Below are 22,057 nucleotides of genomic sequence, written 5' to 3' on the forward strand. Positions count from 1 at the left end.
TGATTTTATGTGTAGTCACGACATCTTTCACGTTGGCATTCTACATTGTTCTGTTTTTACTTTTCTGCTTTATATTACATTATAATCCTACTTACTAATTATAATTTTGTTTTCTTGTTGTAGATGGCAGGTGTTTAGCCCCTAGAGAGACCCCACATTCAGGGGACTTTGAGGAACAAATATCGTAGGCTGAAGAAGGTCATCAACAGTGCCTACAAGCATAACACTCGTGCAACCGTTCTGATGACCCCTCATGTTGCCCCTAATCTCGCACTAGCTACCTCGCAAACACCACCTCCTACTCTTGCACCTTATTTCCGCCCAAATTCCCCATATGATGCCCCAGACCCCTCAACTCCAGCACCTGAGATGGCTACACCGTCGTAGGAGTTTACATTGAGCTGGAGGTTGATAGTTGGAGGGTGATTCGTAAGTAAACTTCCTTCTTTATAGTAAATTAATCTCAATTTTTATTCCATTTATAAGTAACTGACATCTCAATTGCAGGTTCTACCCCTCAAGACTACCTGTAATTTGGATCACAGAGATCATTCAGAACAGGTATGATCAGCCAAATCTCTATGGAAGCATATCTCAATTGCGACTCAAGATATGCATTTTAAGGAGTTTGATGTATGTTATTTTAATATGAAATAGAAAGTTAATTTCTACATTTTTTTTATGCTAATGAAGCTTGCATAATTTTTAATTCGCAGAGGTTGTTCTACTGGTTTTTAGAACATCACCAGCAGATCTGACATATTTTTTAGGTTCGTGACAGGCTTAAGCTCAGAGATATGTTCACTACAGCACGGAAGAAGGGGCAGAGACCCTTGTGGGTTGGTGAAGAAGTCTGGGCTTAGTTAAATCGATCATGGGCCTCTCTAGTATACCAAAGGCAAAGACAAACAAATCAGCAGAACCAGAAGACGGAGGGGTCAGAGGGTCACACTCCACATTGGAGATTCGATCCCCTATACAGAGCACTACCAAAGATTGTTAAGAGTATCTCAAATTTCAGAAGCTAGCAGATTTATATATTTATGTGACTCTTATATTTATTTGATCATGTATACAGACCAAATAATTTGATTGAGAGTCATCCACTGAATAGCTACATATCCATACACATCGGCGTTCGGGCACACAACAGTGGGAATCCGACCACTCTTGTCGTGTAAATGTAAGTTAAAAAAAATTATTATTATTTTTTTTTTGGGGGATGTAAATATGCTAATAAATGTTTAAAATGTCAATTATTGTTTTAATTTTGTTATGTATGAGAAGTACGAATGGCTCCGGGAGAGAGAGAGAGAGATGACTAGCCAGACCTCACAGTCCGCCAGCAGCAGTGGTAGCCATTCTACCACTAATCATTCTGATTTTGAGTTGTGGACGCAGGTAGCAGAGAAGAAGAAATGTAGAGTGTATGGTCTCAGAACAAAAGGGATAACATTTGAGGTCGAGCATTCCCGTGAAGTTGAGGGTGAACCTAGCTCATTACAGGCTTAGTATGTAAAGGCTTAGTATGAAAAGCTTGTCTTTAATATGTTTATCTTTAATTACATTGAACACTTTGATATGTTTATCTTTAATCTAATTTAATTTGGTATCATTATTTAGATATGTTGGAGATTTCTTTAATCATTTATGATGATATATAAATATCATATTATGTTGCTTGTGTGCATGTATGTGGAAATCTATTGGTCTTGCATTAGTTTTTTTTTTTTTTTTTCATTATAGGTTTGCGTCGGATTAGCGCTAATGATGATAGAAGACGCCACTAATTCGATGCTAATTAGCATCCACCCATTTCGACACTAATTAGCGTCAGCTAGGTTGGACGATAATGCATCATTAAGCTTGCGTCGCCTTTTTTTCGACGTAAGTTTATAGTGACAAAACTTTTCGACGCAAATGCGGATGCAAATGAAAATCCAACATAAATGTCGACACTATGAATTAGCGACACCCATTTTAAAGTCAGAAATATTTCGACGCTAAGCCCAATCCGACGCTAATTGAACATTTTCCTCTAGTGCATATTGCCATATATTTACATATCTAACACCTTAAGTTTTAATTATTACATTTATACCACTCCACCTCTATAAGGAAAAGGTGCGTTTCACCTTTTAAAAGTCAGTAATAATAGTATTTTTGATGTGATATAAAAGATTATGTTATAAACGTAATAATCAAACTTTAGGTGTTACATATGTAAATACCTAGAAATTATACGTGTGGTATGCATGCAAATGCCCCTAAAACTTATTATGTGTCTAAGGATGCTTAACAATTCTTCCTTCTGCTTCCTGTGCCATAAAAAAAGAACACTCTAATTAACCTCCTAGCTTGATGGCATTCTTTGGCCTTACCTGATCCAAGCTAGCTTCTCCTAACCCACAGTCATGAGCCTGTCGGTAACCCATGACACTTCTATAAAGATTTTGTTTCATATAAATAAACAAACAATCCAAATGATATATATTTATAAATATAGAAATATTTGGAGACTTATCCACACGAACAAACACATAATAAACTTTCCCCGTCTCACTTGTTTTGCTGCAATGAAAGAAACCTGCGACCAAATTCTTGGAGAACAGTTGAAAGCCATTTACTGCAAAACACAAAAATCATTCTTCTGTAGGCCAAACTCATTTAAGTGCAGCAATTCATCAGTCACCCCAGACGCCAACCACTTCTATCCCTTTACATTTCTAGTATGGAGGTCTTTGCCAGGGAAAATATTTGCGTACATAAGACGTACGCAGCTGCGTACGTCCAAGGGTTATTCAGGGAGCACAGGGGGTTATATTGGGGTTATACCCCTCTGTGGGGGTGTAACCTCTTTGTAAACTACATGTAACCTACAAATGAGTTCCTACAAATGAGTTCCGAACTACATGTAACCTACAAATGAGTTCCGCACTTCTGTAATTTCATGAGTACAAATAAGTTACACGGATGTTACAAGGGAGTTACACGGAAGTTACATGGGAGTATAACCCAAATATAACCCCCATGCACCCCTGAATAACCCCTGACGTACGTGCGTCTTATGTACGCAAATATTTTGCCTTTGCCAGTGGGTGCTTAATGAAATTAAAAACATTGGGAAATGCAATATGGACAAAAGTAAATGTAATATTTCTCATTTCTTTTAATACAATCGAAAACAATAAAAAAAGACTTTAACCTACAGAGGGTGACCTCACCACAAAATAAACCTTACAAAGAAAGTAAAATAAAAAGGGAACTTATATATATATATATATATATAAGCTAAAAAATAAATTGGAGATGAGAATTTTGAAGTTGTAACAGGTAGTTTTTATTAATTTGAAAAGCATAGAGATATGGGCTTGGAAAGGCAAACATCATATCTTGAATGTATCCATAGAGTCTATTAATATTGATAATTCTTATTTATAAATTGGTTTTCAAAGTGCTATTCATAGTTTCTGAAGGTTTAGGGGGAGATCTACAAGGTTGAGTAACTAAAAGCAATGTCTAGGCCTCCAATCACTGTCATAGTGGCCTCTGAAATTATTGACAAATCATCACAATTATTCAAATTAAGTTCACAACATTATATATGTATATGAATATATTTATGTATGTGTATATGAATATGTATATATATTCATTAGTTGCAGTACTGTATGCTTGTATATAGGCTAGAAAAATAATTTCACCTACAACTTGAATACTCATAATAACTTGATTGATTTTGTTTTTTCTTAGATCATATTGAAATTTTTAAATGTTGCTCAAATCAAGATTATGTAACTAGCGAAACCTCAATCAACCGATGATCACATTGAGTGGCTTTAAGTTGATCTTGAGTAGAGGTTGTATCAACTCAAATTTGAATCATTAGATGCATGCTTACTATGGCAAGATAACGATCCTAATGTGGCATGATCATGATTATTGAAGCAAAATTTTACCATAATTTCTTGTCAAAATTCTTAAGAATGCCTTGTGGTGAAAAGCTTTAATGGCCATAAAGTGAGGTTCTTTCATTCATTTGAAGAGTGGGAGGTTAAATCATATTTGCATATAAATTCTGATATACATTTTAGAATTTATGTTCTCAAGGATTCTTCAAATGGAGAGATAATATTATGGACTGTGTGGCCATAATTTATCTTATATCACATAGTATTAGCTATACATTAAATATTTCTCCGAAAAATTAATGTATTTTTAACAAACAATAATTTAATATCATTTATGAAGAACATAAAATAACATTCACTCTAACAAACTAGTGAAGCACATTCACTAAACTTATCCATTTCTATATAGTCATTTATCCCCAAACTTTAAACCTCTCTTTAAATGATCTATGTAGATGCTCTACTCCAAAAGGCACTCTTAACTAATATTCTCTCCATAAAAAAAATTATCAACCTTTCTTTTTCTTTTTATTGAGCAATCATTAATTGCATATGCCCCACACTCCAATCAAGGTGTCATGGCAAGCAAGGGTGATTTTTCCCTCGAATTAGTGTCTAGTTGTACGGGAGAAGTGTATTTATGAATCCTCTCTATCAAATAACCATAAAAATTCATTTAGAGATATGTAAAGCCCCCTAACCCTAGTCTTAAAACATGAATTCACTCTATACAGGAGAACGAAGCTATCGTCATACGATTCCTTGATGCACCAACATTAAAAGTCAAATAATCAAAATTCTTTCAGACTAAATTTATCACAATGATCAACTTATTTTACTTGTTCATATCATCCTTAAAACACATAATATAAATTACTCGGTGCATTTATTGATAGATATATATGCACTAATTAGCTTTTAAAAAAGTTCATAAAAAAAAAAACTCTTAATCAAATAGGGTATAGTACTTCATGTCCCTACCTCATTATCTTCCCCAAACCTTTATCTAACTTTGATTTCCCACCAACAAAAGAGCTCTAATGCCATAAATGTTCTTCATCTATACACCAAATCCTTAGTGCCAGCCAAAAATTTGGTGTCATTTAGGCGACCTAATAGCTTCCTTCCAACCATCAAAGCCTAATTCCCCTCCTCCCTATCTCTCTCTCTCTCTCTCTCTCTCTCTCTCTCTCTCTCTCTCTCTCTCTCTCTCTCCACTCTAATCTGAACTCTCATTATCTTCATCTAATAAGATGCTCCTAAATCTTGATTTGATTAACATTCCATTGACCAACTCATAACAGCTTTTAAATCTCTCTCTCTCTCTCTCTCTCTCTCTCTCTCTCTCTCTCTCTCTCTCTCTCTCTCTCTCTCACACACACACACACACACACACATTTGATCGAACGCTTTCTAGGATCTTCATGATTTCTCTCGCATCATTTCATCATGACATTATTAAATTAATTTAGGTCTCCACCTAATTAAAGCTACCCATTAATGAATTGTTATTATGGTCTAATATGATTCTTCTTGCCATCATTAAGTCCACATGGAGGCACATCCATCGCATCACATCATAGCAGCGTATAATAATAATATACCATCATCGCGCAACATGGTTGAAAAAAATCAATCATTTTTCTCTATGTATTTTCTAAAATCATAATATGAGTTCTTTTTCAAAGTTGTTTTAGGCGGTTACAGAGAGCGTGCATGATCACAGCCCCATATTAAAACTTACCTAAATAAAATTTATATGACAGTGGATCCTATTTTTATTAATTTAAAAAAATAACTTAAAAACAGATGGTTGTGATTGGAGACCATGTTCAAATCTGCGTACGAGAACTCCGTATACATTTTTTTCCTCCTGTTGGAGACATAAATAGAGAAAGCATTAGGTTCATGTGGGCAATCGTGTGGTGGCTGTGCGGTACCGCACCGTATTTTGATATTTTTTTTCAAGAAGTTGCCATTAAAATCAGTCTTTTCTCTCCGTCTCTGGCTAAGCGAAGTGGTAGCTTTCTAACTACGATCTGATCTTCTTTAAAAAAAATTTATAATAGCTACCATGATTTTTTATAATATCATTTTTTTTTTTCAGCAACTTCACCGCTGCTCCAATCAGAACTTTAATCTTCTCATATAAATATGTATCAAGTATAATATTTTTTATATGCTGATTAGATATATTTTTATGAGGAGTTACCTGCAGGTTTATTTGCTGGCCAGCCAACGTGTTCTTATTAGGTTCACATAATTAAATTTAAGATATTTAAAAGTTAGTCTAGTTACTTCAATGGCAAGCCTCATCATAATTTTTTTTCCCCTATTATGCAGCTAGTAAGTCTACTGTAGTAAGCATTGATGTCTCCACCTCAGTAATTTAGATTATCAATTGGAGATTTTGATAGTGGACGCTTTTTTATTATATATTAAAAGGAAATCGGTATTTGACAGAGTCCCAAATACAGATTTTTCATGTGCTATTCCTCATGATGAGAGCTTGTGCCATGTGTAAACTTTTCGATAATCTCGTGCCATGGGGACGATATGTGTGTGTGTATGAGAGAGAGAGAGAGAGCACGTGCACGAGCACATATTTTGGCTCATTGGTGGTGGCTTCAACGTAAGATCTTTGGGTCAGAGTTCGATCTCCCATGGCGCGGGGTTCTCGAATTTTCAAGTCACCAGGCGGGCTCCCAGACCTGACGGGAGCTCGACTGAAGGGGACGATCGGCGGTCTCCAACCATCAACAAATTTTTAATATATATATATAAGAGAAGTAGTTACTATATGTTATGCCAAAACTATACTATGAAAACTTGCAAAAGTCTTTTAACATTTATGAGGTTTGAAGATGAAAAAGAAATGAGAGGGAAAAAGAGTTTTAGAGAGAGAAGCTATAAGGATTAATCATGGAGGGCCTTGATTAGCTATCCGTTCGAAAAATGATCGGTTGATCTTATATTTAAAAAATTTGGGGTGCCATAGGATAAGCTAGATTTTGACCTACGCATAAATAAATAACAAAAAATACATGGCAGCCGGCAGGACCATTATGAACTCGGATAGATGCTCAAATTTCAAAGCACTATACGTGGACCAGTCTCTAGCAGTGAGTGGGGCCGACCTGCTCTTGAAACCATTCGTTTGAGATAATTATGAGCGACTGGCTCTGTTGACTGGTTGTACCCCTTATGTTAAAGCTCTTTTATTTATTTATTATTTATTTATTTTTTATTTTTTGTTAAGTCATTGTATGTTCATCGAAAATGGCACCTCCTTTAGCTGAGTTAAGTGATTAATTGTTGTTGTTACTGTTGCTACTGCTGTTGTTGTTGTTATCGCTGTTCTTATTTCTATTGCTGTTGTTGTTATTGTTATTGTACTATTTTGACAAGTGAGTCTTTTGACTTTGATTTGGGTTGTAAAAGAATCATTGCTCTAAAAATATTACCTCATGAGTACTGATGCATCAATACTATAATTGGGAGGTGTCAATATGGTGGGACCATTACATGCGTGACACCTCTTCATTGGAGTACTGATGCATCAATACTTCTGAGGTAATATTTTTTCCATTGCTCTCCATAAACATGAGCTTGGATAGATTAATAGTACTTGATAAAGTTCATTCAATTTAGTAAATAAATAGGTTTGGACTCTATTTTACCCATCGGTGCTTCGGTGATTAAAATATTATATTCAAAATTTAAGTGATTAATAATATTTTATATTATATGTAGTTTTTTTTTTTTTTTTTTTTTGATGAAATCACAAGAAGGAAGTTACATAAAATAAGTGAAGCTTTATGAATTATATTTTGCGTCGTAAAAAGATATAATTTCGTTAATGTATTTTAGTCGCAATTTATTTTATGATTAAAGCACGTGGCTTTGCTGAACCTAAATTATTGGTCAAGTAAAATTAATATAAACCATTAAATGTATTTGTTTAATTCAAATTAAATGCCAACGATTTCCAATTGGAATATTTACGTGAGAAAGAGGACACGTAAATTGAATGCATCATGTCTGGGTGCCGGCCCGGTACTGATAGTTGCCTGCGGAGAGGAGAGAGAGCGAGAGCTGAGCGTGTAGTGAGATAATGCCAATAAATGAGCGACTTGCACGAGGAAGGCATGACGTCTTTATTAACACTTTTTTTGGTACCGCTGTCTTTATATATATATATATATATATATATATATAGCATTTTAATATTTTTTTTATATATGAATGAACGACTTATATTCAGGAAGATTTACACATTAATACATGCCATTATGTATTTACATTATATTTAGTGTATTTATTTATTGAAGTTGAGATGTTAGATATGTATGATAATCATTAACTATTACAAGGATGTATATAAAAAAAAGGTTTAATTGACATAGTAATTCTTTTCTTGTTATAGATAGTAGAGTAATTATGGAAGCTATCATATAATATGACTTAACAATCGGGATCATATTATTTGAATTTTATCTTTAACATATATCATATGAAAAATATTTTGACTTATAAGACAATAATAGATTGTACTTTGGTATCCTTAATAGTAATAGCCTATCAAGAATCTGTTATATTGGCATAAATGGATTGAGCTTCGCAGCGACGAGAAGGCGCTTCTCGCTATTGATTAATATATCCCATCCCCACATGTAAGGTATAGCTCATATGTTTGTCATTCTTCTTAGTAGAAATTTAGATGCATTGATGCATTGATATATTTGCATCCTCATCTAATACTAAAACAAAATTTTGTCTATTTAAGCAATAATATAACATTTGAATAATTGAACAAAGGATTGTGGAGTCATCATAATAATCCATACTACTCTACAACATTATAATGTCGCATATAAGCTATTTTGTTTTATGAAGAATGTTTAAAGTAATGCAAAAAGTGATAACATGACTTCAAACATATTAAATAAGCTATAATAGGAGCCCAAATAGACATGGGAGTTTTGAATGCATTATATATTTCAAAAAATTATATATATATAGAATACAACTCTTGTCGACGACTCGAAGCAAATTGACACGTTGAGCTCAATGTTATTTCGTATATTTTTAATACGTATAAGCCAATCATAATGTCTCTTGTAAGACATGCATACTAAACTTAATTTCTTAGTTTCATTTCTATCTCGAAGAAACAAAAAATTTGCACAATGAATCACATAATCCCTAATTAAATTTTATAAAAAACTTCACTTAAATTTTTTATTATATGAAAATTGAATCATGATGATCATCATCAAGAAACATCACATGAAACATTGTAAGAAAATTATGGTTCTAATCTAACTTGTTTACATTAAAGATGAGGAGTTAAAAAAAATAGAAAAAAAAACAATAATTTCATAAAAGAGGAGAAAAAAGAGCCTTAAATCATCATACCATTTGCCCATTTTGACCTAAAATCTCATCTCTCACATTGCCACCCTTGTTATCATGTGCTAAAGTTAAGTCGGGTCATACCATTATCATGTACACTTGATTTCAACCACTTGTCCTCATTAATTTTTGGTTGCTTATCACACACTCTCTCTCTCTCTCTCTCTCTCTCTCTCTCTTATACTTGATGTCCCTCTCTTAATAATGTGATATATCACATTGCTAGCCAGCCCTCTCACATGACGACTCACTAACTAGATTTCTTTCATATGTCCTTGATCCAATATTTTCTCACCCCAACATCTAATCTCATCACTTCTATATGTTATGTTATAATGGGCGTGCACAACCACAATATTATACATACATACATACATACATACATACATACATACATACATACATACATACATACATACATACATACATACATACATATATATATATTACATTTATCTACCCCTCTTAATAGTGGGATGTCCAATTCCTATTTATATACATATATAGCACCTAAAGTTTACTTTTTACATTCATACCACCCAAATCTTTTGCATCACATAAAAATATCACTATTTTAGCTCTTTAAAAATGACATGCACCTTTTTCAAGCATTGTAATCGTGACATATAAATGTAAACATTTAAGTTTGGGTGTTAAATATGTAAATACATAAGAGTTGAGTAGTATGTAAGTAAATTTTGCAAAAATTAAACTTAATATTGAACACAATGAGACCTGCAATCAAATTTATCTTTAAAAGTTCGTTTTTTTTTTCAAAAAATTTATACACATACCACCCAATTTTTAGGTTTTTATATATCTAACATCTAAAATTTGACATTTACATTCATAATATTTTAGTATTATAAACTTATGCACAAAAAAAAAATATTTTTTATTTTTAAAAATTCGTGATAATGTTTGTTTTGATGTGATGCTAAAAATTTATTTAAATAGCTAAAAGTCATAATGACAACCTTAAAAATTTTCATATAATAATTGAAACATATCTATTAGTAATTTTTATAAAGTGGAATAGATATTTTCATGCATAGAAAGAGTGATAAATATACAAGTTATAATTAAGGCATTAGCTAGTTAAAAAAAAACATAATTATGAGCATGTATATGTTTTGTGTATTTACATGCAGTGCACACATTTTTTTGCGTATTTACATATCACACACCTAAAATTCATATTTCCACACATCAAACTAAAATTTTTAATATTGTTCACGCGACTGGACTGTATTAACATCAAACTAACTGTATACAAATATTTTAACAACTTCGAGTATATAAAAGAGCCAAAAATCTAAAAAATACAATAAATTTAAACACCCATATGAAATTATATCTCAAACCAATACTGAGTGGCAAACGAAAGAAACTATAAACATAAACTACAAACATACAATTACTAGTACCTATTAGTTGTAGTTATTTTCCTGTAAATCAAGTACTCCCTACTAAACATATCACATAGAGCTTATATTCTCTTAAGAAAAAAATATTAATTGCAATTATAAGTATGACTAATTAGCGAACAATTATAATTTAATATGCATTAATTTTTTTTAAGCTGTGCATGAATGACCAACAATAAATGTAGTTAAGTTCAGTAAAATATTAAAACTTTTAATTTTTGTTTCACTTTAAGTATTTATCATTTTTAACATTTCTACATGACTTCAAATGCTTTATCCTTCGACTTCTTCTTTGTCTTCTTCTTACTTACTTTGTTAGAGCATAACCTCCTTTCTCGATCTATATGCCCTCCCTTTCAATCAATAGCACAAATTAGGAGACGCGTGAAAATTATGTAATATTTCTTACGATGGGATGTGTCTTCTCTAACCATCTGCTATTTATTTATTTTATTATTATTATTATTATTATTATTTATTTATTTATTTAAATTTTAGTTATTACAAAGATCACATAAGAATATCATTATTTAAAAAGGCAAATACTACTTTTAATGCATAGGTTTGAAAAACCCGAGAGCCGTCTATATAAATATGCAAGTTTAGGGGCAAGAGACGTAAATAAATAATAATTGAGGGCTAATTATGTAAATTTCCATTTCTTTTGCGTGCTCTACCAGCGCAGCCATTGCCCGCTAGCTCGTGGTTACTATAAAAGTTGTGTAGCTGGCTCATGAGACTTTGCTCACATAGACTCTCTCCGGTGAGCTCGCTATGGAGAGAGGGGCTGTGCTTCTCGGCCGTCGTCTGGGCTTCTTTGCGGTGACAGTTCTCCTTTTAAAGGTACGAAGGCCGAGTAGGGTTTGTGACCTCCTCTTGCTCCTCCATGTTCCTCCAAGAAAATCTGTGTTCCCAAAAATGGTAACGATGGTATTCTATATATTGGATTTGCTTGGAGATTGGTACAACACCTGACACAATCTGTATCTATTTTTCCTCTAATTTATACGATATTGGTCGGTCCTTTTATTGTTTAAGCATCTTTCTTTCGGATTTGCTGGTTTGCTATCTTAATCGAAGTAGAGGGCGCCATTGATTATTGTTTGCTGGATTCTAGTTCAGTGAAAAGCAGGATTATAGTATTTTTAGGCGGGATGAGTTTAACTTCACGGATTATTAGTTTTTTTAGCAGAGAATGTAGGTATTCGTTTTTCACCCTTATTGTCTTTATGAGATTTATCTGAGTTTTTTAAGAAAAAGATTAGGCAATTCGTTAATTTCATGAATGAGGTTCTCTCCTTTTGTTTTCACATTGTTTCTTCTATATTTTCTTTTTGTCCGTTCATTGATTCCATAACTTGAAAAGAGGAAAAAAAAAAAGCTTCTATCGGGGTTGTCAATTTTAGTCTAATCATTTGAGAAAACATATTCGCATGCAAGACAGGGCAAGGGGCATGCTGACTTTTTCATTTGTTTTCTTTGTGTTCGGGCTTATTAGTTTTTTATTACTGTCATCTTCTACTCACGAGGCATCTGAGCCCGGAAGTTTTGGTGGAAATTAAGCTGGCCTAGGGACGTTGACTCTGTTGTTTACCTCTTATTTTATCGGTTTTATGACAGTTTACGGCCGGCTGTAACCATTAATTGTACTGTTGCCGATGCAAGTAAATGATGCATGGTTATTTTTGATGACAATGACAGCTTTTTGAGAAATATTTATTGGATAATTTAAGTTTTATGTGATGAAGAATTGTCAAAGATTCAAATCTTGATTGAGCCACTTCAAACTGTGGTCAGCTTGATTTTGGAACCTCCTTGCATTTAAGCACGACAAACTTTGGTGCACAAGAATTGTCCAAGATTCAAATCTGCTTTGTTGTGTGCCTTCGCATGATAGTTATTTTTTTATAATTCATCATTGCATTTCTTTGCTGTTTTCTCGGGGCATTTATATACATACCACCCTATTCCTATTTATTTACATATCTAACTTCTATACTTCACATTTTACATTTACACCACCCAAATATTTCATATCACATCAAAAAGTACCACCATTTTGGAAAGGAAAATACACCTTTTATGCAAAGGCAAGATGTCATGTATGTAAAAATTGAAGTTTAATTGTTAGATACTTAAATTCATAGGAATTGTGTGGTATGCATGTAAATCTTCTTTTTTTTTTAAAGTTGAGCGGATTAATCCGTAATTTTTAAATTACGGATTAAATGCATTGGACCTCCTGGGTGGGGAGACGGCCTCAACTTTGGTCACTAAGCTGCAAAACCTGGCGCTCTTTGCTGGTTGTCAGTTTGCTGAGAATATGCATCAAAACAGCTTGTAATTATTGTTTCACTGCTCTTATATGACGTGGCACGTATTCCTGGTGTTATCTATTGATTATAGTCAACTGTATTTCCATTCTTGTGGTGTGATCCAACTGGGCTTAATGCTACTCCTAAATGGCAATAGAGTGACATTTTTTTTTGTGAAAGTGTTAATGAATTCTAGCAGATTGCTTCATATATTATCCTGAGACTTTTCACAACAATAAAAGTGCTTTAGTGCTACTACTCGTACATATAATTGTTCATGGTTGGCTAAGGAAACTTCTATGAGATATTTTGTTTGTTATCCATCATTATTTTAGTTTGCAGGTTTTTTTTTTGTCATTAAACGTTGCCATGTTACCAATTTATATATTTAACAGCTACATTTGATGTGCAGGTTATATTCTTTGTATTTTCTGCAAAAGCTCAGGTGTCCCTCTCACAATCCAATGCAGCATCTGGGTAAGGCTATTTGTGCCAAATCCTAATCTTGTCTCTAGATAATGGAAATCATTACCAGGTCGATTTGTTTATTTATTTTTTGGGACATTTACTTACATAGCACCCAATTTCTATGTATTTACATATTCAACACATAAACTTTGGTTTTTTATGTTTATACCACACAAATCTTTCGTATCACATAAAAAATACTACCATTTTAACTTTAAAAAGTGAAATACAAATTTTTATTTCACGCATAGATAAGGTGACATGTATGTAAAAATGAAGTTTATGTCTTAGATATAAATATATAGATATTGTGTTATATATATATATATATATATATATATATATATATATTTATTTTATTGAGCCAACATTTTTTGTGCTTGTTATGCTCACCTAATGTCATTTCACAAAGAGTTAGTCATTCTCCCGCACTCCTTCTCGGGACTTTCTTGTGTTCTCACATCTTCTCCACGTCACTACGCACTGCTTCTCTCTACACATAATAAACACTGATTAGCACTTGCCGTGCCTGATATCTCTCTCGTTGACTACTAATCTTTTCCCCAAAACCTTGTCAACTGTGGCAATCTCATGTCCAAATATCGGCTCTCAGTTTCTTCTAATTGCCATTGCTTGATCCCAAACCCAATGCCACCAACTCTCAATGATTGTATATGTGATTTAACTCACTGAAAATACTTTGCCAGCTTTCTATCAACCTTCACGAATATTTTAGAAAGTAAGGATGCCAATCTTCCATGCTTTAAGCTATCTGTGTGACGCTCTGTTTCATTTTCCCTGGAGGATTTACTCATTCAAAGAAGGGTGGATAGAGCGGCTAAGATAAAGACGAGAATGGAAATGACAATTTTTTCACTAATTGAAAACATTGTCAAATGAAATTTCATTTGACAAAGACGAGAATGGAAATACAGTTGACTAAATACAGTTGACTATGGAAATATCGTCTTTATCAATTAGTCAAATGAAATTAGTGACCCTTCTGTCCTAAGTGAAAAGAACAAGAAAACATTGTCAAATGACAATTTTTGCGAAATAAGAACTCTAAAAAAGATCCATTACTTGTTTCCCATTCAAGATATAAGCACATCACTCGAGAAGAGACATAATACAACTTCTAAGGTGAGAATCCCGACAATCTCTAATAGCTCAAAATAATAAGAACAAGCTGTCTAAATCAATTTGCAACAAGAATTATTCATTGTTTCGAAGCAATTAACCCTAAGGTGTGAGTGAGTCAAGTCGACTCATGAGCCAGCTCGAGCCCAACCCGATAAGTGGCTTGTGAAATGAGCTTGATCAGCTAAAAAGCCAAGCTTAAGCTATCCCCAACTCGACTCGTTAGCTTGTGAGCCGACTCTTTGAAAAAATATTAATATAAAATTTACTGAAAATATATTAAATTTAAAGACTTCATATTTAAAATATTAAAAATATTTTAAAAAGTAATAATTTATATTTTATATTGATCCTGATATTTTTTTTATATGTAATGATTTATGAAGTTGACACCATTACTTGAAGATTTTAATCCTCGATAATGACACAAAAAACTTGATCCTAAGCAAAGTAAGATTTCAATTATATTTGTAGGGATTCTACGCAAGGTAATATAAGTCTTTCTAATTCAACCCCTGAATATCGATCCCACGGAGATCGAGGTTAATCACGGCGGCTTTCAAGAGAAGTTCTAGTCTAGAATAACACGCCATAGCTTGGAAGGTTGATAAATGTTTGATTTTGTTTATATCCTATAATTATCACTGCAGTACTATTTCTACTTCAAAACTAAAATACTTAGTGAAAATCAAAAAGTGGGGTTTAATATATTAAAAGTACCCTTCCTCATGCAATGAAATTAGTTACATGTGTAAAAGTGAAACAAGTAGAGAAAGATTGTGACAAATAGGAGCAATTATATTCTTTATCCTTTTTAGAAATGCTATAAAGAACATTAGTTAATCTAAAGTTTGAATATTTCTGAAGACGGGCTAGACAGAGAAGATACTAGCTCTCACTCTAGAGTTCCCTCTTATTTCTCCACCTGGAGGCTAACATCTCGTATCAAATCCTAAAAAAATAGACCAAATTAGAGGCTTTAACCTGTCACTCTAAATTCCTCTAATTCTACACCCATTAAAGATTATTTCTCTATTTATTTGCACTTAATCATATGGATTACATTCTCATCCACACATTCTCATGTGATTATACCACAGTTGATTGAGAAAACACCATCTCGAATCTTATATGTTCTCACAACAGATTTTTCTCACAACAGATTTTAACATATTATATGTTCTCACAACAGATTTTAACATACAAGTTGATCAAATTTACATGTAAATGAAGACATCACAATATATTCCACAATATATTCTCACTCTACACAATTTTATATCCTACACATACATACTAATTCATTACAAGAGGGAAGAGTAAATAAAACTACTCACTACACATGGAGAACAATAAAAATTTTTCATTGAACAAGACTTTGAAACCATACAAACAAAGTACTAGATTCAAATCAAAATACAATGAAAATACTTATCTTAGATGAAAATCAAACTCTCCTTGTATAACAAAAGCAATCTCCTTACAATCCTCTCCAAGAATAAAGTGAAAAGAAAAGAAGAAATTCTCACACTCTCTCTTTCTCTCTAGCCTTGTCGCCCCACTTGGGGCTCACGCCCAAGCTTTCTTCTTCTTCTCCTCTTCTAATTACTTCAAGTCCAAGAGTTATTTTAAAAGCATTTACGAATCTTATTTATAATTTCTCAAGAGATTCTTAAGTGTCTCTTCAAAACTGTCAATATTCATTGAACCTTCCAAATAGTGCTTAAAGTGCCTCTTCAAAACTCCTTATAACCGTCCCAAATTCTTTTAGAAAGTCTCTTTTATTATTTTCAACGAATTCCCCAAGTGATGCACGAAACACTGCTTCAAAAATCGTCCAAATCCGACGTATATTTTAGAAAATATGTTGAAAACCGTATCCGATGTCTAAGCGCTGATTTTGAGGCGCTTAAGAGCTCCCCTCTTTGTCTGGTGGCGCCTAAGCGTCATATTTTGGCGCTTAAGCGTCATATTTGGGCACTTAAGTGCCATATTTGGGCGCTTAAGCAGACACCTAAGTGTCCGGTTTCGGCCCCAATGGCTCTGGTGTGCCCCGATTCGACCCGATTTGTTCCCTTTTGGTACTTTTTGTTTCTTTTGCTCCAATCATTCCAAATTATTCAGTTTGATGTTCCTACAAAAAAAAAACACAAGAAAACATACCTTCAAAGTGCAATATCATTATAAAATAAAACATGAAAAATAATACATTTTTAGGCGTATCATATATTAAGTGATTTTTTATTATTTCTCTCTTAATTGTTCATTTATTTGTCATTTTGTTATAACAGTACCTTAAATTAATATTATTTTTTCCTTTTTATAATAAAGAAGCTGGCTCTTGAGCCGCGCCTCCTCAAACTTGTAGATTTAAGCTTAAGCTCGAGCTTGAACTCGATAAAATTAATTAAGTTTAAGCTCAAGCTGAGGGTAACTCGACTTGTTTACATCACTAACCCTAATAACAATCTAAATTAGGAAAATTAAGACCCTAAGGAGTTAGTCCAGTTCTTGAAAGCTAGAAAGACTGAATTGGTTGGGAGAAGAACAAGAGGAAAGGCGAAAAAATGTACACTAAAAGTTTGAATGTGGGATAGACGTGAAAATATTTGCATTATTCTCTCGGGTAGGAGATGTTTCTCCTTCTTCATTGAATTATCTGGAACCTCATAGTATAATAGTAGATCAACGATGTTGGATGTATAAAAATATTGTAAAATTTTGATAAATTAATCTTGTATGCATTATCATTGATCTTCTTAATAATCTTGAATAGATTTTTTTTTCTAATCTTGAGTTTCTCAAATGAACATGCATGAAATATCTTCTTTAGTCTAATTAACACCAAGTCACCTTGAAGGCCATATCCTTCCTCAACTTGTTGGCTTGCTTCTAATATTTGGTTTTCTGCTTGGCGAATTCCTTATGTGCTTTTATAGAATCTATATTTTCTACTTTGACATTTGTATTAGTACTAAACTTGATAGTTGAACGTATCAACACGAACTCTAATGGTGTGCTAGGTGTTTGCTTATATATAATCTCAATGAGATTATGACCCATGGACTGACCAGTGGACCTATTGTAGACGAACTCAATTTAAGGAAGAACTAAATCCCAACAGCCTTTACCGGTAGAGCAGCATCAGTGGGACCAATTTTGGTAATGACAACGGATGATGGGATGGAGACACCAGCTTATGACACTGGCCAGACACGAAAAAGGTCATTTCAGGATATTCGGGTCTATACCTTACCACCAGTGCCACCACTGTGCATGGAGGTTCTGATTACCCCCACCTCAGATCTGTTGAAGCCAACTGTGGATAACTTTGAGAATGCTCAACAACATAAGCAAAACATGTAGTTCAATTCAGTAGTAAATAGTGTACCAATGTGATCAAGGTGTTGTTAGGATTACAGGCGAAGAACCAGAAGCTCAAACAAACAAAGTTAAAGCTCCCCCAACCTCGGGAGACTGACGTAAAGCTGAGGCCAGTCAGCTGAACTGATTGGTAGATAGACCTGGCAAACCTGGTCTGAGGAGATTGGTCTCGAGTGGCATTTGGGGGCTGGTCCGACTCATACGAGGCCGATTGGAAATTAGGGAGACCGGTCCTGATTTCTATGAGCCCAAGTGCTAATTGGGATGGGTGGCAATGCCGTCAACCCCTTCCTCCCTTCCATCTCTATCTTTTCTCATTTCCTTTCTTGTTTCCGCTTGTGGGTAGTCCGTTTAGTTTCTGTTTTCTGAGAATTAGGGTTAGCTTTTGTTTTGGTCGTTGTTTTTAGAGATCTTATGGAGCCTTCCTCTTGTATCTGATGACGGGTGTTGCTTCGGCTGTATCCTGCTCCGAGGTGGTGTTATATCCTTCCCTATTATCTTCCCTACCCTTCTCCTCCACTTCCCATAGTTGCCGGCCTCCCATCTCATCTCAACAGCTCAGTTGCTGCCTCCCCATACCATAGCTTTGCTGTCTAGCAATCCATTCCGCCTCCCAGCCTGTTCCTCTCCAAACTGCTGCTGGCCTTACTGTCCAGCCCTCCCGACCGCCCATCTGCATCCAGCCGCCCCCCATACCATAGTTTTCCTTCTTGTCCGGCTCTCCCCATCATCACATAACACCTTTCACCACTTTCCCTGCAGCTTTCCTTGCTGCCCCATTATCCCAACTCCCAAACCAGCCACCAACCACCCTTCCAACATACTCGATAGTCCTCAACCGTTCCCCTTTTCCCTTGCCACTTTGCTGAAGCCATCATAACCCTCGGATCTTCTCTTCCGGTCCTAGCCGGAGATTAGTTTGTTGTTGTATTTTCCTTTTCTGTTTGTTTCGTGTTGTAACCCTAATTCAATGCTAATTAAAGTTTCCTTTCATTTTCACTGATTTCTTCCCTAACTACGGTATCATCGATTTTTGAAATTTTAACTTGAAATCACCCTCTCATAGAAAGCCAAACATAAATTTTGAGCCTATATGCCTAGGTAGCATGACTCCAAAAATGAGTGGTGTATTAGAGATTGATAAGAGGTTAGCAAACTGAAACAACAAGGGAACCACCATAGGGATTGAGACTGGAGACGACATCTTACCCTGGAGCAGAGTTGTAAGAACTAGATCAACTCCTAGGCTCATGAATGAATTGGACACAACTATTTATATTGAGTCCTCTCCACTGCATGTTATATCTCATCTTTATGTTCTCTTGCATCATTCATTTTTCTCAGGAAGTTTTCTAATGTCTTCCATTTTTTTCTTGTTACAAGGCTTTTCATCTAAATCTATTTCATTTTTTCAGTGATATGCATAGAGAGGGTTATTGTTCTATGTATGGTATTTGTGCACAACGCAGTGATGGGAAGGATTTGAATTGTGCTCAAGGCAGCCTTGCTACTAAGGTAATAGACAAACTGTAGTTTGTTTTCCACTGCTATCCTTTATTTTCTATAGAGCTTTGCTTTCCCGCAAATGCTTCTGTTCTGTTTCGTGGTAACAGACATGCTGAGTAGGAGAGTATAATATTATGAAATGAACTTGCGTGTGTAGCTTTACAATTTTGTTCATATAAAATTAATCACTTTGTGCTCACACTCAATTTTAGACAATTTTACATCGGCGGTGCTCATGCTTAAGATTTTTTTCTTTTCTTAAATAGGCAATTCTGGATCGATATTATGGATTTTGGTTTCTTTATTTATTTCCATTGCTTACTTTGTGTTTGCATTCTTTCACTTCTCAGCCAGATGGTTTGCTCTCTTCTAGGATCCAGAGTTTATGCCCTACAATCACGAGCAATGTCTGCTGCAATGCAGCTCAGTTTGAGACATTGCATGATCAAGTTCAGCAAGTAAGTCTGTCAGCTGGAGTCAGTGTCAAGTTTCCATTTAAAGCTTCATTTTTTTTATATTTTTCTGATTGGGGTGTGGGAGGTGGATTTTATCTTCTTCAATAGAATTTTCGTTGGTAATTTTTTCAATTCTCCATGCAATGGGTCCGTATTTCACAATCAAAGTTCTAACTCATTACTAGCTTGATGGAGTTTTTGGCTTATTAGCAACAGGGTTTTCAGTCCTCGGTATCTCTGTTGTGCTTTGCTATATATCTATGTTCAAAATTTTCATGATCTCGTATTGACTAACGCGACGCATCTTGCAGGCAGTCCCTTTACTTGTAGGGTGTCCAGCATGCTTGAGGAACTTTCTAAATTTTTTCTGCGAACTCTCCTGCTCTCCAAATCAGAGTTTATTTATAAACGTGACTTCGGCTACGCAGGTTTTTGTTAACTACTATTTAACTTTTCGGATTTCTTCAGTGTTATTCTTAAAAGCAACTTCACACTTATAGGTAAATAATACCATGACTGTTAATGGAATTGATTATTTCATCACAAATACCTATGGGGAAGAGTTTTATGACTCTTGCAAAGATGTAAAATTTGGTAGCATGAATACTCGAGTAATGGATTTTATTGGCGCAGGTGCTGAAAATTATGAAGGTATGTAGTTATGTACAACAAATCATACTTTTAGTTTTCAATTATGTATAGAGATAGACGGAGTACTTTTTCCACTATATAGTTACATTTATTGGCATTAGCTTATTAGTTATGATTGTTAATACCATTGCGATGCAAGGGAAAAACAAAAATAATAAAATTAAGTCAAGTGTTAGTTGATGGATGGCATCATAGAGTCTTGGATTTCTTAAATGCAAATGACATGAACGAAATTTTCGGTGATTCAATTCAAAATTGACTTAATATACTATATATAACACAATATTTCCTACGCGCGCACACATAATCATAACACACAAAATGTTGTAACTGTACATTTTTATGTTTGGTTTTCATAAAAAATATTTATAAATATATTTTTTGAATACTTTCATATAGATTAAATAATAAAAGTGAAGAATGGGCGAACATCTATATGATTGAATTGATAAAGTTGAAGGAAGAAAGGATGTTATTGAGAGATTGTGAACGAGGAAATGTAAGTAGCGAGCAAAATAAAATATGGTTGAATTGCATAATTGATGAGGAGGCCATCCAAGATTGACGCAATGAGATTGAAATGTAAGTGTTGCTCAAGAGGTCAATGCTTGGTGTCGACACCTTGGTCCCATAGAGGGGCTACTTGAATGAAGGAAGCAATTCAAGGTAAAAAAAGCAAGTCCCAATAATCCAGAACAAAGAAGAAGCACAAGTATTTTGGGACATTGTGATTAGCCACCACCAACCTTTAGTTTGTGCAACAGGAGGAAGGCAGATGCTAATCAAGGCTATTTCTCGATAGTTTTAATCCGACTAGGGCAGGGTTTTTTTCTTTTTCCTAAAAGCATAATTTTTATTTGATTAATGGGTATGAGCACGATATGAGGCAATTATGAAGAATTGTTATAAGAAAAGTAAAAAAGAAGAAGAAGAAATTAAATTAACATGATGACATGGGATTAGGGCTGTCAAAAAAGCTCGTTGTTCGCGAACAGCTCGTGTTCGGCTTATTCGTTAAGAGCTTGTATTTTTAAAAAATTTAATTGACTACAAGGCTAAAAGATTTATAATCAATTAAAAGTAAAAATATATATATAATTATCTATATAAAATATATTATACATATTATTTATATAATAATATATTATATATATTTATATCTAAGTTTAAATTGTACTTGTACTTGTGGTAATGTGGTTAAACACCTTATTTTGCATACATTTGGTTCTGGTTCGAATTCAACACTTTACATCTACTTTTTCAGTTTAATTTTAACGAGTCAAACACGGACACGAATATTTAAATCGAGCCGAACACGAACACACTGTTCACGAGCCGTTTTCGAACACGAGCCGATTTCGAACACGAACAATTTCGAACGAGGC

General features: G+C 34.1%; 1 protein-coding gene across 3 annotated transcripts in view; it reads left to right on the forward strand.

Annotated features, from left to right (window-relative positions):
• Nucleotides 1–11,501: 11,501 nt before the first annotated feature.
• LOC110030795 (Niemann-Pick C1 protein-like) overlaps nucleotides 11,502–22,057 on the forward strand; it is a gene marked incomplete at its 3' end in the record, with an annotated part of 63,560 nt that continues 53,004 nt past the window's right edge. For all 3 annotated transcript variants that reach the window (XM_020733718.1, XM_020733735.1, XM_020733727.1), the window contains 6 exon segments: nucleotides 11,502–11,596; nucleotides 13,481–13,545; nucleotides 19,476–19,575; nucleotides 19,917–20,024; nucleotides 20,333–20,449; nucleotides 20,522–20,672. In XM_020733718.1, coding sequence (XP_020589377.1) covers nucleotides 11,528–11,596; nucleotides 13,481–13,545; nucleotides 19,476–19,575; nucleotides 19,917–20,024; nucleotides 20,333–20,449; nucleotides 20,522–20,672 — 610 coding nt within the window.

Source organism: Phalaenopsis equestris, unplaced genomic scaffold, assembly GCF_001263595.1.
Source record: "Phalaenopsis equestris unplaced genomic scaffold, ASM126359v1 Scaffold000002, whole genome shotgun sequence".
NCBI classification, from domain to species: Eukaryota; Viridiplantae; Streptophyta; class Magnoliopsida; order Asparagales; family Orchidaceae; genus Phalaenopsis; species Phalaenopsis equestris.